General features: G+C 39.6%; 1 protein-coding gene across 8 annotated transcripts in view; it reads right to left on the reverse strand.

Moving 5' to 3' along the window:
• LOC113652474 (hydrocephalus-inducing protein-like) overlaps positions 1 to 15418 on the reverse strand; it is a 74576-nt gene that overhangs the window by 18162 nt on the left and 40996 nt on the right. For 5 of the 8 annotated variants that reach the window (XM_047822582.1, XM_047822580.1, XM_027161565.2 and 2 more), the window contains 24 exons: positions 12101 to 12230; positions 11504 to 11644; positions 11203 to 11355; positions 10638 to 10808; positions 10286 to 10479; positions 9487 to 9588; positions 9146 to 9329; positions 8732 to 8873; positions 8503 to 8647; positions 8208 to 8420; positions 7527 to 7934; positions 7109 to 7327; positions 5871 to 6052; positions 4888 to 5070; positions 4655 to 4774; positions 4230 to 4389; positions 3820 to 3992; positions 2130 to 2328; positions 1837 to 1936; positions 1640 to 1739; positions 1363 to 1531; positions 1040 to 1281; positions 834 to 951; positions 122 to 326 (listed from right to left, as the gene is read on the reverse strand). In XM_047822582.1, the coding sequence (XP_047678538.1) occupies positions 122 to 326; positions 834 to 951; positions 1040 to 1281; positions 1363 to 1531; positions 1640 to 1739; positions 1837 to 1936; positions 2130 to 2328; positions 3820 to 3992; positions 4230 to 4389; positions 4655 to 4774; positions 4888 to 5070; positions 5871 to 6052; positions 7109 to 7327; positions 7527 to 7934; positions 8208 to 8420; positions 8503 to 8647; positions 8732 to 8873; positions 9146 to 9329; positions 9487 to 9588; positions 10286 to 10479; positions 10638 to 10808; positions 11203 to 11355; positions 11504 to 11644; positions 12101 to 12230 (4153 nt within the window). The remainder of the gene's footprint in view (positions 1 to 121; positions 327 to 833; positions 952 to 1039; positions 1282 to 1362; positions 1532 to 1639; positions 1740 to 1836; positions 1937 to 2129; positions 2329 to 3819; positions 3993 to 4229; positions 4390 to 4654; positions 4775 to 4887; positions 5071 to 5870; positions 6053 to 7108; positions 7328 to 7526; positions 7935 to 8207; positions 8421 to 8502; positions 8648 to 8731; positions 8874 to 9145; positions 9330 to 9486; positions 9589 to 10285; positions 10480 to 10637; positions 10809 to 11202; positions 11356 to 11503; positions 11645 to 12100; positions 12231 to 15418) is intronic. The other 3 variants (XM_047822579.1, XM_047822578.1, XM_047822581.1) reach the window with 3 other exon arrangements.

Raw genomic sequence — 15418 nt, forward strand, 5'->3', positions numbered from 1 at the left:
TTCACTGGAAAAATTTATGAAATATAAATGTGACTTTAAATGAAAATCTTAAGTGTTAATTAGATTGACTGTCCTAGGTCCTGGCTAGTAAAAGATTTTTTTTTTTTAGGAAATTACAAACCTGGCATGCAGACCTCTGCTAGTAACCTGTAGAGGATCCCTCCTGGGCTGTCAGAAGGGTCTCGATCAGTGATGTCCACCACCAGGCACTCTTCCCAGCAGCCTACCTGCTCTGCCACACAGTCCACAGTTACCACCTGCTGATCACCTGCTGAAAGGGTGCCCAAGCATGGAGACAAGGAGAACAACCCCAGAGGCAAACGTGTCTACAGAATTGAGTCAAAACAAAAAAGAAATAGTTGGTTTATTTTTTGAATGAAATTCTGTAAAATATTTTAGACAGGGAAAATAAAAACCTACATATTCCTTATATAAATGCAGATTTGTGAATAATTATGAAATCATGTCAGGGTTTTTCCACATTTTTATGCAATACAGCAACCGATATTAATCATATGCAAAGCTTTTAGGAGGGACAAAATTTAGGAGGCAAAAACTTGGTTGCATATGTGTACATACCTCTCAACTAATATCTTAATACCATTGGATTGTAATACAGCATTTAGTCTTTTGGGGTATAGAGTCTAGCAACTAATATCAGAATTCAACATTCTAATCAAATTCTGAAAAACATGGTCTACCAAAAAAATTAGACTCATATGAATTTAAAAAGTAATTGGAAGTCTAAAGCAACAGGAGTTTAAACAGGGGTGAAACAACTAGATACCCACTAAAATATACTAAGAATAAGACACATAAAGGTTGTCCCTTACCTGAGAAGGTATGGTGTCCCTAATAGTGTCCTTCTGGACAGAGTCTGACTGGCGTAGTTTAGTGGCTGAGGATAATCGTCTTGCAGAGTTACTCTCTTTGAAAGTTCTCTTGCCTATTCTGTAAGAAATAAGGCTTTCAATCAGAGAAAAGCTCATTCATGAAGGAACATGTTCAAATCTTAATATATATGGATCAGTGTATGTACCCTCTCTTCTGCTCAGATGCTGGGAGATCTTTAAACATTCTGGAGATGGTAAAACAGATCTCAAATTCACCCCTATTCTCCACAGTAATTGTCTGCGTCTTGCAGGAACCATGGACTACTGGACCAAAGTTGATGTCATTTGCAGGGTAGATGCTGTACTTAGAATAGACACACTGCACAGACACTTTGATTGGTATAATCTTTATGGTTTCTCTGTCTTCATCAATATTTGGCTCAGTGACCTAAAACAAACAATCACTTAAATTATTTTTCACATGAAACAGAGACTGAACAAAATCTATACTAAGGGATTTTCTTCTTACCTGGCATTGTAAAATTGGCTGTTGTCTAAGAGACACCTCCTTGTTGTAGCAGAAGATGACTTGGACACATGTGGGCCGGTCACTGGGATGAAGAGTGCCTTTTTGAGGTGTAATTGTGAAGACTGAGTTGAGGTTAGGCATTTGAGGCTCCGTAGGCTCCAGGACAAACCTCAAACATTGATAATATTTCACATTAGCCACTGAGCTTTTAATGGTCATTTTATTCCTTAAAAAATTAAAATATATGCTTATGTAGAGTATGTGGGTGTGAACATACTTGTAGGCAATATCATGTTTCCCCTTGTTTTTCAGATTAATAGATAACTTCACTTCTTCTGATACTTTGATTACGCCAAAGTCCAGACTGTTGTCCGTACCTAACATAATTGTTATCAAGACAAAATACAAACAAATTGTTATTTATGGACAGATAAAAAAACAACTTGTTGGATATGGATGAGCAATTTAAACTACCTTTAGGTAAGGTCATTTCCAAGACCACATCATAAGCTTCTGCTACAATATTAATGTTCTCCGTATGGACAACACCAAGAATATTCTCTACATCCGACACCTGGAAAACACACACACACACACAAACACACACACACACACACACACACACACACACACACACACACACACACACACACACACACACACACACACACACACACAAAAAATCAATTTCAAAACCAAATGAAAAAATATTACTTTGTGATATGGATATGTATGCTAACATTTGATTTATTGGTTAAGCACCTTACCTCCAATCTTATGGTCTTCTTTAGGCTAATAGGTTTTATGGCATGAAAATGCATGAGCAAGGAAAACTCAGAATTTGCCATGATGATGCCATGGTCCTTGGAAATGTTAAACTCCTCACCAAGCCCCTCATGGCCACTCAGCCACCAGGCAACTGGGAGTTCAGTGGGATTGCGCAAGCGCAGACTGCGTGTCTGTCTCCTGGAAGACCACAGCCATGGAAAAGTGAAGATATTATATTACCTTTACCACAGGGTAATCATACAACACTATTATGGCAACAAATCATGTCAAATGTACAATTACTGTTATATTTTGTACCCTCCAGAGTTATTTATTACCAAATTAGCAAAAGTGAATATTTAAAAAGAATAACACATTCAACAAGCAAAGATGCAGGAAGTTTGACAGCCAGGGTATTATAACAGCCTAATCTTTTAGAATTCACTCAATGCTAAAAAAGAAAGTAAAAAAAAATCTAATAATAATAATACTAATAATAATACTACTACTACTAATAATAAAAATAATAATTACAATAATAATAATAATAATAATAATAATAATAATAATAATAATAATAATAATAATAATAATAATAATAAATACATTGTAAAATGTCAGAGATACAGTCCTGTCTCAAACTATTAAAATGGCAATGGCAATTGTTTCTGTACACCAAATTTGGTTGGTTTGGAGATCAAGAATTTAGGAATTCAGCTTTACAGGGCTTTCACGACAGTCTCTTTCAGTTGTTTTGTTCATCCTTATAATATACTCTTCAGGAGGTGAAAAGCCTGCTTAACGGTTAAGGTCTGGTGATTGACTTGGCCAATCTAAAACCTTCCACTTTTCCTTGATAAAGTCCATTGTTATGTTGGGAGTGTGTTTTAGATCATTGTCTTGATGCACCATAAAGTTCCTTACAATTAGACTGGAGGCATTTCTCTTAAAATTAACACACAGAAGTTCCTGTAGGACTTCAGAATTCATTTTCCCGCTACCATCAGGTTACATCATCAACAAACCTTAGTGAGCCTGTTCCAGAAGGAGCCATGCAAACTCAAGCAGTGACTCTAACTTTGCCATGTTTCACAGATGGGGTTGTGGATCATGAGCATTTGCTTTCTTTCTTCACACTTTGGCCTTTCCATTGGTTTGGTAGAGGACAATCTTAGTTCCAGAACCATATGGTTCTTCTCTGTATTTCTTTGTGAATTCTAATCTGAGCTTCTGAAACTCATGTTCATCTTTTGATCTTAATCCCAAACATCTTCAGTCTACAGTAAAAACAATTGTTAAAGCTGAAATGTCAAAGTGCACAATGTCAAGTATCCTGCTTCGGAGCAACCAGCAAATACGACAGACTCCAATTCCCAGCAACCACCAGTGCTCTCATGTTCTAAATCACCAGACTTTTAATTGCCTGTTTTATCCTGCGTTTTGTATTTGTATGCTGTTTTTGACTCCCTCTGTGTTTTTGCATGTGTTCCTATACTTTTGCATATTGTTATATATATTTTTTTGCATATTTGCATTCCCTGTTTTGAGTGTTTCTGCCTTTTTACATGTGCCCACCTTTTGTTACTGTTTCATTTTTTGGGGACTGTATGAAACAGGGATTGTGTATATGTGAAGTTTCATATTTATACTCCACTGAAACAGAGTTTGTGTTTGTATCATTGTCCTGACCTGTCCAGAAAAATCTTTTCAAAATTAAGTTGCTTGCGGTCCACTTCCAGTTCTGGTCGGACTCCTTTGCAAGAGATGTGGAAGATAGTAGGTTCTGGGTTCTCCTTAATACAGCACACCACACTGTCTTCTATAAGACCTGGAGTGGTAGGGTATGCCGATACTCTGAGCTCCTGCAAAAAAAGAATTTAAAATCACAAAACACTTAGTCATAAATAAGCCCTTCTGAATCAGAATCAGAAACAGACACAAACACACTTTTACTAAGCCAGTATCTTTTGCAGTGTCTTTGGTCATCAGTACTATGTTCAATAAATTCCCACCCATTGTTACCAATCCATACAGCCTTCACTGCCATAAAAAAAGAGTCTGTACCTTTCTATATACCTTTCTCTATACTTTCTATATACCTTTCTCTCATTAGGCTTAAGAACAATGCTCAAAGGTTCCAGGATAAATGTAGTGGATTTGGTGTCCTGGTGGAGGCAAAAATGGACCTCTGCCTCCATGGGAGAGTTGTTGTGGATTACTAGTCTTTCTTCATTGTCTGGGCACTTCTTTTCCATGTATCTATGTAAATTAAAATTAAACAATGTCAGTGTAATACCTTCATTATATCACTTGCATTTGCCTTGATAAGTCTATAAATTCCCCTACATTATGTGATTATGCAACATTCACAAAATCAGGAGAAGTAATCCAGAATTTTACAAGTATGCATTATTTCAATTTATATAAGTACTGTATGAGCAGTGTAATTTGATGAATGAGCAGTGTATTTGAGGAGTTAATAGGGAATGCATACTTAAATTGTAAGAGTAAAAAACTCAAGCACCTTTCTCTATTTCTTCCACAAATCACGGGCCCGAAGTCATACAGGCCTGAGCGGATAATGTATGTCTTCTGTAAGTCATTCTTTTTCTGCATGGTCATTTTACAGTGACCAAACACTGTCCTAGAGCACAAACACACCATCAGAATAAATACCAGAATATGGGCTAAATTGTTGCTAACCTGAGCTCTGGTCATCAGCCTACTGAATGTTCTCGACGTACATGTAATACTCACTTATGGTCTTTGCTGATGGATGGAAAAGCACAGATGCCTCTGCAGTAGAGCTGATAACAGCGCTTGGTCCCCATCACTTCAAACCCCAAAGTCTGTTTAAAATCACCAGGCACAGATGAATGGAACCACAATCTCAGGGTCATTTGTCCATTTGGTGGCATGACCCAGCGAAAATGAGTAAGCCTTTATGAGAAACATAAACCCATTAACAAAGGGGAACAAAAGAAGAATAATTGTAAAAAAAAAAAACAACAAATCAAATTCAATTTCATTTGTCACATAGTACACATACATAAAGGGTACAACATGCAGTGAAATGCTTAGAGGGAGGGCATGTGAGAGAACACTAGCAGTAGTCCCCCAAAAGAAGGCTTCACCAGAATACTAACTTCCGCAACGGAGTTGACAATACTTGGCGTGGTGTGTAGCATGTGCTTCGATGCCAAGCAAAGTACTGTCAACTTTATTGCAAACCAAGCCATTTATATTGCAGAGTGCAAGTATTGTCTTTCATTGTATGACCCATTGCTTTTGTTTCTTGGATTTATTCTCGATTGTTTGCCTTCAAATTGCCTGTTTAGTTTGCCTTGCCGACTCCTTTTTTGGTTTGTTGATCTCGCTACCTGTCTTCTACGTTTACGTTTGTGTTTTGCAGTTTGGAATTGTTTGCTTGGATCACAATAAAGCTCTGCGCCATCCTGCACATGGATTCTGCCGCTCATTCCTTACACAATACATAAGTTTTTCCTTATATGTTTATAATAGCATAGCATTTAATCAGGTTGTTTTTAGTTTTTTAAATATGTTAAAATGGGTTATTTTGATTCAAAGCAAAACAGACTAAGTGTGTTTTTGTTTGTGTGTGTGTGTGTGTGTGTGTGTGTGTGTGTGTGTGTGTGTGTGAGAGAGAGAGAGAGAGAGAGAGAGAGAGAGAGAGAGAGAGAGAGAGAGAGAGTGTGTGTGTTTGTGTGTGAGTGTTATACCTTTGGCTATGGTCAATTTCACATAAGGGGGTGACAGTGTTTAATGGAGATGAACTAATGTCTAAGGACTTGCTTCCTTTTTTTGTAGGAATTCGCCGCTTGTCTTTTGGGGTCCCCTTGGCTGATTCCTCTTTCACTTGGGCCTTCTTCCCTTTGCCTTTGTTAAGGGTTGTAACATCCTCCTAAGCAGTCAAAGCAAACAAATAAGTATCTATTTCACAAAGGGATCTAAACTTGTAGTCTCCCGATAATAGGGAAAACAACTTCTGTTCTGCCACTTGGAAATCCCCATGATGCATCCCCCACAGTGCAAGCAGAAAATATTCAGACCACCTTCACTTTGCAGCCTGATACTACAATTCTTTTTTTTTCTAATCTACACCCAGACAAAATGAAAACAGAATTTTAGAAATGTCTGTAAAAGTATTTAAAAGAAAAAGCTGAAATATCATGCTTTTTTCTGACATTCTTTGCTGAACCTCTCCAGCAGGATGGTGTCGTTAGTGAACAGACATTTTGAGTTCTGGCCAGAGATTTTTAATACTGTTCAAGTCCGGTTTTAGCTGAGCCACTCTACATTCACAGAGTTGTCCCTAAGCCACTCCTGTGTTTTTTTTGGCTGTGTGCTTTGGGTCGTTGACATGTTGGAAGATGAACCTTCAGCACAGTGTGAGGTCCTGAGTGCTGTAGAACAGCTTTTTATCTACTTTGCTTCATTCATCTTTTGCAGTCTCCCAGTCCATGCTGTTGAAAAACACCCCTGCAACACGATGCTGAAAGCACAATACTCCACTGTTCGGGTGGTATTGAGCAGCTGAGAAGCTGTGCCAGGTATCCTCCAGACATAACATTTAGAATTGAGGTCAAACAGAATCTTGTTCCTCATTGTCTGAGAGTCCTTCAGGTGTTTTTTTTTGTTTTTTTTTTGTTTTTTTGCAAACTCTAAGAGGGCTTTCATGTGTTTCGCAAGAACTCAGTCAGAGTGACCATTGGGTTCTTGGTCACCTCTCTCACTAAGGCCATTCTCCCTGTTTGCACTCTTGGAGAAGACCTGGTTGTGCCAAACTTCTTCTGTTTGAGAATTATGGAGGCCACTGTGCTCTTGTGAATAATCAGTGCAGGAAAACAATTTTGTAGTCTTCCCCAGATCTATGTGTTGCAGCAATCCTGTCTCTGAACTCTGCTGGCAGATTAATTAGTGAGGTAGAAAATAAGTTTTTGTAAAAGCTTGGTTGTACCTTGCCAGATATAGTAGGGCTTAGGGCTCCTGTCTCCAAGTCAGCCTCCCACTTTTCCTCAGCTGAGTCTTCCAGAGATGAGGGCATCAAGAAGGTGAAACTGCCAGGAGTAAATCGGGAGCTGGACACCACTCTCCTTTTAGGGTATTGGACTACTGAGAACAGCATTGGAGGAGGAATGGGTGGACCTGTGGGTCCAAGTCCTAACCCTTCCAAAACCTAGGAACAACATCAGAGAGTAAGTAAATCCTCAGCTCAGGATGTGTATTTATTACATTAAAATGTTTCTTCTTTTATTTTTTTTTACAAGTCAGCACAAAATTAGGGTATAGACTAGCTGGAATTTGTCAGGTTATAAACTAGTCTTTAATTGAGGGCTTAAACACATTTTTTCTGTACATCCCAAGTCTTGCAGTACCTCATCCAGAGATGGCAGTTTCATACTGCTGAGAAGGATGTCTATGCTTGCCTCCTCTTTTTTGCTGATAGAGATACATATGTAGGGGATAAGCTCTATTGCCAGCTCATTCTCTGAACCCTCTGTGCCACAGGGCAATAGGTGAGTCTGGCTGGGGGTTGGCGACAGCAGCTTAGGATCAGCAGTGTCAATTTTCATCCTTTCTTTCTCCCGCTCCTTCTTGGCCAACTTGGTATGCAGCTTATGGAGTTCTGGGGCTTCATGTCGCTGCTGCTCCTCCTCTGAAGAAGGAGAATTCAGCAGAAGGCCTTGAGTCCTATCCCAGTTCTGCAGCATGTGCTGAATAAGTGGCTGGCTCTGCTCATACAGACGGAACCGGGAAAACAGCTTCCTTTCAGCATTGGTTACCTGGTACATGTCACATGAAGAGAGAGATACTGGAATAAAGCCAAGATAATGGGAGCAAACCCATTTTGCTTAGGGTTTGCAAAACCCATTTTGCGTAGTTAGCAAAATGTTGCAAACTAAGTAGGTCTATGCTCTCTGTTTTATATTAAGGTAAGGGATGAGGTTAAGCTTGGCATTACCCAGTTACAGCTAAATCATCTGACATGGATTTATAAGATATACTGTATTATTACTTTGACAGGTAGTATATATTTAGAAATGGCTCAAACTGACCAGCTCTTTCTCCAGTTGATCCAGTAGCAGTAAAGAATGATCATGGTCAGGTGGCTTGCTGTCTTTGCTGTCTTTAGCTTTCTTTTTGCCTCCTTTATCAAGTTCTCTGGTAGCCCCTAAAAGTGAGTCTTTGGCTTCTGTGCTGGTAGACATCTTTCTATCCACTTTAGACTGCTGTTCCTGTCCAGAGTCAGAGTGCAGTGCTAAAACAGGCTAAGTAGAGAATGAATATCAAATAATCAATTGCTGATCTAATTTATTTTTCAGTAGCATGCTCACAATGTGCAACTCTGACCTGGGCAACTCCCAGCTGACTTCTTCTTTCTATTAAATCCTCTGTATGTACTTCCTTTTTCCCTCTCTTGTGTTTTTTCTTCATCTCCTCCTCTACTTTGATCATCTCCTCCTCCTGCTTCTTTTCCTGTTCCCTCTCTTGCTTGCTATAGCAATTACATAATCAAATAAACTTTTATATCAAATATGCAACATTTTTGTTAAACTGACTTAGAATTGATGGAAATTACCTATACATAATTTCCTTTAGCATCTCCAAGTGCCGAAGGTCTACAATTGCTTTCTCTTCCTCACACAGGGCATTATACTCATCCTCATCCATCTCCTGCAAATGCAGCTTTTCTCTTTCAGTCTGTTCCTTCTGTAAGGCCTCTGATACATATAAACACATATAAACAGATTTTGTCAACTGCACACATCAGTATACTGTGCTAATAATCTGTGTAATACTTTGCAATATGTATCATTAACACAAATGTTCCTAAGGAAGCACATACCCTATAATTGTTTTTCCAATTCAATAGTATAATACACTTATTACTTATTAAAATAAGAAGTTTTAAATTTTCTTTTTTCCCTTAATTCCTTTTTCATTCTGTCATTATCTTCTTTTCACTTGTTCTCATTTTGTCCTTCACCATTACCTGCCAGCTCCAGTTGAGCTCTCTCTCTGGATTTAAATTCAATGTAGCTGTCAGTGAGGTTGATAACATAGATGTGCTGGCGGTTGTTGAAGGCTTTGATGATAACATGGAGTGCAGTGCCTGGAAAGCGGCAGTACAATGTCTCCAAGCCATCAATCACAACGCCTTGATTGCAGTCACTAAGCTACAACACATCGGAAAACCATAACTTGTATATATAAAAGCACAGAAGCTTTTTGTGAAATAATAAATAGATAACTGCAAAGGAATGTTTAACACATATTATGTTAAATGATGCGGTCAGAATATTTTCTGGGTGGTTTATATATATATATTGTTACCTGTAGTCTCTCTGACAGTATCTCTAACAACAGATCATCAGGCAGTAAACTGCTCATGCCTCTCAGCTCACCCACTGGACTCACACTCCGAGTTGGACCAGCCTGTACATAACCAATAAACTTTAATTACACTCACCTCATATCAAGTCTATTTTACACAGACACAGTATAAATCTATGTTATACGAGGAATCTGAATTCAGTCCAGTGTAATCCAATGTATATTTTTTTTTCAATATGTCACTTATTTAATGCAATGTCATTTAGACATGATATTATGTAATACAATATATTTGTAATATGGTACAATGCAATTAATTACAAGTCATTTACATATAAATACTATAGACACACACACACACACACACACACACACACACACACACACACACACACACACACACACACACACACACAAACACAAAAACACACACACACACAAACACACACACACGTAATAAAAATTACATGTAATAAAGCATAAACAGAGAAAAATGTTGGCTAAATTAAATGTGATATATGCTTGGACACAAGAGCACCCAAATACTATGTCATTTGTTATGTTTTTTAGCTCAAATAAAGTTAAAAAAAAAATTGGGACATTAAAAATAATATGGAATTTTGTTAATATAAAGTGGGTAAATAAGTGTTGCACACTAGTTTTATGTCCAACAATATTCATTTCATTCATTCATAACATTCAGTAAACACTTGTTAATTAATTGCAACTGCTCAGTTCATTGGAGGCCTGTATAATTGGGTGCATTAAGTACTGTGTATAAATGTTTGAATGTGAATACCACTGAAGCATTGGGATTGGAGCCACCGTCTTTCTTGGTTCCCATTATGCTGGTCTTGTTTGTTGAGAGAGTGGAAGTAGGGATTTTAGAGTCAGTATCTTGAACACCCTCAGCTGCATGCTGGGCTAATGCCTCAACACTGAGAATGCCTACAGTCTCACTAGCCACAGTTTTCCCATCTAACACTGCTGGGGCTAAAACACATACACACACACACAGAAACATACAGAAAATGTTTCTATTCACAAAGACATTGCAAAATTGACTTAAATTAGTTCTAACTGAATAAATGTAATAAAAAAAAATACAAGGTGGAAAAATGTGGAAAAGAATTCAGGAAGATGTGTATCACCAGTATGTTCTTCTGTGCCTTGCACAGTTTCCATGGCAGCACCAATAAGCTCTCTGGCTTGCTTGCTTGCAGTGCTGGTTCCAGATGACACAGCTTCTTGCACCACTGAGTCTATGTTCAGACATGCAGCACCATAGTACCTCGCCAAGTTCACAGCCAAAGCTGTCTTACCTACACATACATACAATCATCTTACCAGTAGCAATGGCAAAACCAATAACCATGAAAATATAAAGCAATATGCCATTTGTAGAGATGCAAACATGAACTTATAGTATACTGCAAAGGCTGTAGTATAAGGGTACAAAATGTAGTACAAAATGCAGTGAATAATCACATCATTCACATGGATTTAAATACAGTATATATCTAATTTACTTGTGTACATTTAATAATGGTACAGTATCTGTGTTAAGGGCCAAGTATAAAATTACATGTACTAGGTATGTTTCTGTCTCTAAAATAAGAAAGGTGCCATTATTTATTAAATAGTATTGTTGTGTGGTTTGAAAGAATCTACGATGTGTTATTATTTAACTGAGGTTCATAGATTAGCAGAGATTACCTGAGAGTGGAGCACCATGCACTACAATGGCAAGGCCTCTGGAACTGTGAACAGCTTGGCCTGATGGTGACACATCAATGCCCATGTAGTGAGCAATAGCTCTAGAAACAGGATTTATCTCCAGATCACCGATCCTGCTGGTCCTGTTGTTTCCTGTAAGGAAAACCAAGCATCCTCATTATTCGCTATTTGATTAATGTACCTGATATTCAGCATTTTTCTTTAAATACTCCAGTATTGAGCATTAAGTCATGAACATTCAGTATTGAAACCACATTTTATTAACTCAGTGTAAGCATACCTGTGGATGTCCCATCCATTAGTACAGATGTGGCATCTGCCTCACCCTTCTCCAGGCACGCTTCTGCTGGAGCATAAAATTTGTTATCCACTTGTCCTACACACTTCTCCTTTTCCCTGAGGTCAGAGGCCATGTTGGATGCTAAAGCACAAAATACATGTGTATGTAAGGTTAGTAAGGACCTTAAAAGTTTCTTCCAGTAAAATACAATCCCCTTTTTAATATAGCATAATATATATTATAATAGATATTATATATCTCTCACTGACTTTGCAAAAAGCTTTTCAAAATACAGCAATATTTCACAAGTAACGTTTACACATTTTATCAGTACACAGAGGTGGAATCCTATCTGGCTCTTTTTTTTTTTTTTACAAAAACAGTGAAGTCAAGAATTTATACCTTTAACAGCTGTTACATAAGTATATGCAATTTGAAAACCACAGATCAAACAATTGATTTTAAATGATTGTATTTCTCTTTAAATATCTTGAAATTCTCTTTTTCACTATTTAGGTGAAACAGAATAATGCAAAAAATCATCATGCCATCTAATATTAAATATTGTTAGCTTTACTAAATATACTTTAATAATACCTGGTTCAGGATTTTGGGACCTGTGCTCTTGGTAGTAGTCTAGGACTTCTGCAGGCAGAGGCTCGCCAGGTGCTCGCGGGGGCAACAGCAATATATTATGTGCATCATATCCTTTCAAGAAACGCAGGATCTGAGGAGACACATGGATTAAGTTTATGTAACACAGAAAAGGTCTGAGGAAAGCTGACTGGTTCAATAAACCGTCATGGTCAAGTATTTTGTAAGGATTGGAATACAGAGCTTGTTTTTTATGAGGTATTGATTATTGATGACAGCACAGAGGATGCTGTGACACTGAAAGCTGAGGTGCTGCCCAAATTGCCCAAATGCCATGAATTGTTTGCTATGAACAAAGGTGAAATGTATACATTATACGGAACTTATCACAAAGAACATGACTATCCCACCTAATTGTTTGTATCTACAGTGGTCTTGGTCTGTGAAGGTTTCTAATTTGGTAGCATGCAGTAAAAAAGAACGTGTTTATGGACACTATTTTTGACATTTTAGAAAACAAATTGTGGCTTGTTATTAAAAGTCCCTAGCATTTTTTCATTCTTAAGAATTCGATGCATTGCTTCAAAAGTCATTTCTTTCTTAACCCTTCTGCAGACCTGGGGTCTATTTGACTCATCTGGAAAGTTTATTGTGTCATAACTTGGGTTCTCTTTCATCATCTCGTGTTCGAGATCCACCTATGGGAAGGGCATCCGTTCCTGACCTCTATAGAAGCATCCAATTGCACCGTCTGGCTTGACAGACAGGAGCGCGTGCCAAAGGCAGGTATGGTAACGCCCCTTACCCGAGTGCATAATGCACCTGCACGCGCTGCCTTTCCTCAGTTCACTTTAACTTCTCGCGACTTCTGCTCCTACCTCACAGCTCCCTGGTTTTTTTTGGACTGCACTTTCTGTCTTCAGGAGGACATATCGCTTGATCAGCCTCCGCCGGATGTGCTCATCCTCAGCCAGGTTAGCTTCACGCCAGGGGGCCTCCCACAGCGCGGCTTCCTCTGACTGGGCCAAAATGTGTCCTTCCCCGAGGATTTACTACCGGCCGACGACTGCTTTCCCGAAGGACCGGCAGGTTCCGGGGATGAGGCCGATGTCGGTGGTCGGAGAACGTGCGCTGTGGCTCAACCTATCTGGTCTCCCCGATAGTGAGAAGCGTCGCATCGCTGGGGCGCCAGTTGAACCGGGTCAAGCTCCTATCCCCGCTCCTAGCCCCTGGGGGTCTTCAGTCCGCGTTCATGGGCAGCCAGCCCTCCGGACACCTGTTCTATCCTCCAGGTTCACCTGTCCAAGAGACGGAGGGTCTCCTTTGGCGAGGTCAGCCCCGCCTCGCTAGCGAAGGTCATCCTTTGTTCCGCACAGGCTTCACCGTTCCCCGTGTCACCCAGAGTGCGTTCCCCGGTCCCAGTGGGGACGGTCATGGGATTGATTGCAGAAGCTGTGTCACCAAACACCCCCCCTTCGCACACCTCTCACATGTTCAATAAAGGCTACGGTCCCAGTTCCCAGTTTTTTACAAAAAAATGATGAAAACTTCTCTGGTTTGGCCACTGGAGGGCGCCGTCTCGCCATCAATGAACGGTTCGGCCGGACCGGCCCCCGGCGTCCCGCCTTCCCGTGTAGGGATGCTCGGGAGTCACGTGACAGCCTGGCTGTCTGTCTCGGCCCCCGATTGGGTGACTCACACAGTCACGAGGGGTTACAGACCAATTACCCCCGCGGTTCAACGGAGTGGTCTGGTCCCACATGGACCAGGGCTTCGCCCACATTCTGAAAGAGTGTTGAACAAACACTTACGGAAATACAACTTCAGAATGTTAACACACGGCTCTCTCATACGTTTGATAAAGCGGAAGGATTGGTTTTGCTCAATCGATCTGCGTAATGCTTTTTTCCACATCTATCCTCCACACACAAAATTCCTTTGTTTCGCCTACCAAGGCGTATGTTACAAATTCACAGTTCTTCCGTTCGAGCTCGCGCTGAGTCCACGGACGTTCTGTCTGAAGTGTAGCGTGGAGTGTAGCGTCTGGTACAGGTCATAGTAGTAGTGGAGTGTAGCGTCTGGTACAGGTCATTTAGATTTCAGGTCCCAGGCACCCTAAACTTCGGCATCTAATCATCAATCAACCGATGAGCAACCCAGTTTTACACACACACAACTGGCTCCAGAATGACTGGAGCCTACACAAAGACCAGATAACCCCGTGCCGCTTCTCTGATTGAACTCATAGGGGCCCTCAACCAGAACACACACACACACACACACACACACACACACACACACACACACACACACACACACACACACACACACACACACAATGAGACATTCCTTTTACTAATAAAACAAGTAGATAAGATAGTCTAAGATTATTATTCTTATAACCCTGTTGTAATGTGTTTCTTCTGTTAAGGCTTGCCTGACTTAAAATTATTTGCTCCTTACTTTCCTGACAGGGGCGTATTTTATTTATGTGTCAGAATACAACACTGTATTAACATCAGTTACACTTTGATTACTGATCTGTGTATGTAATGTACCGCTGCCTTTATACCGTCATTCCCTTTCATGTTTAGTATCCAAATGACCATAAAGTTATTGGTTACTCATTTTTTCAAACAATGGTGTAATTTATTTGAGCACTAAAGGTGCCATACCATCTTAATACACCTTGGATAAAACTTTAAAGTCATCTAAAAGTTTGATAGCTAAACCACGCCCACAGACACCTGAAACAAAGGGAGTTTTTCCCTCCGAAATCTCAGGCCGTAGTATTGGCGATCTCCCCAAAGATGGGTGGAGTTTGCGACCTTTAAATTGTCACAAACACCACCAATCCGTGGTCAGACTTTCGGAACAGCTTGGAGACGACTCCATCTTCCTTCAAAGAAGTTCCAGCAAGCTTCACTTCCAAGAACGACAACTATTCTGATCTTCAGGAGAACTTGGAAGAACATTTGACCCCACCCTAACTGACTATTCAGAGATTTCTCTGTTGCATCCGAACTCTTGTGCAGTAAGCCAATGCAAGTAACCTTTTCCTTTACCAACCAATTTAGATGCGTATTTTAAGTATGAACCTTGTATTGTGTCTTAAGGTGAATTTAAGTTTCCGGTGATGATTTCCCAGTTAGGTTGTGATTAATTTTGAAGTTAAAGCTTGCCATTCCTTTCCTTCCTTTCTCTAATTTCTTCTTTCCAGTCTCTTCCTCCCTTTCCCCAATTTTAATTTCTTTGTGTTATTTTATTTTCATCATCGTTTTCCCTATTTCTTTTGTTTGTTTGTGTAGTTAGTTTTATGTT

This window comes from Tachysurus fulvidraco, chromosome 13, assembly GCF_022655615.1.
Source record: "Tachysurus fulvidraco isolate hzauxx_2018 chromosome 13, HZAU_PFXX_2.0, whole genome shotgun sequence".
NCBI lineage: Eukaryota > Metazoa > Chordata > Actinopteri > Siluriformes > Bagridae > Tachysurus > Tachysurus fulvidraco.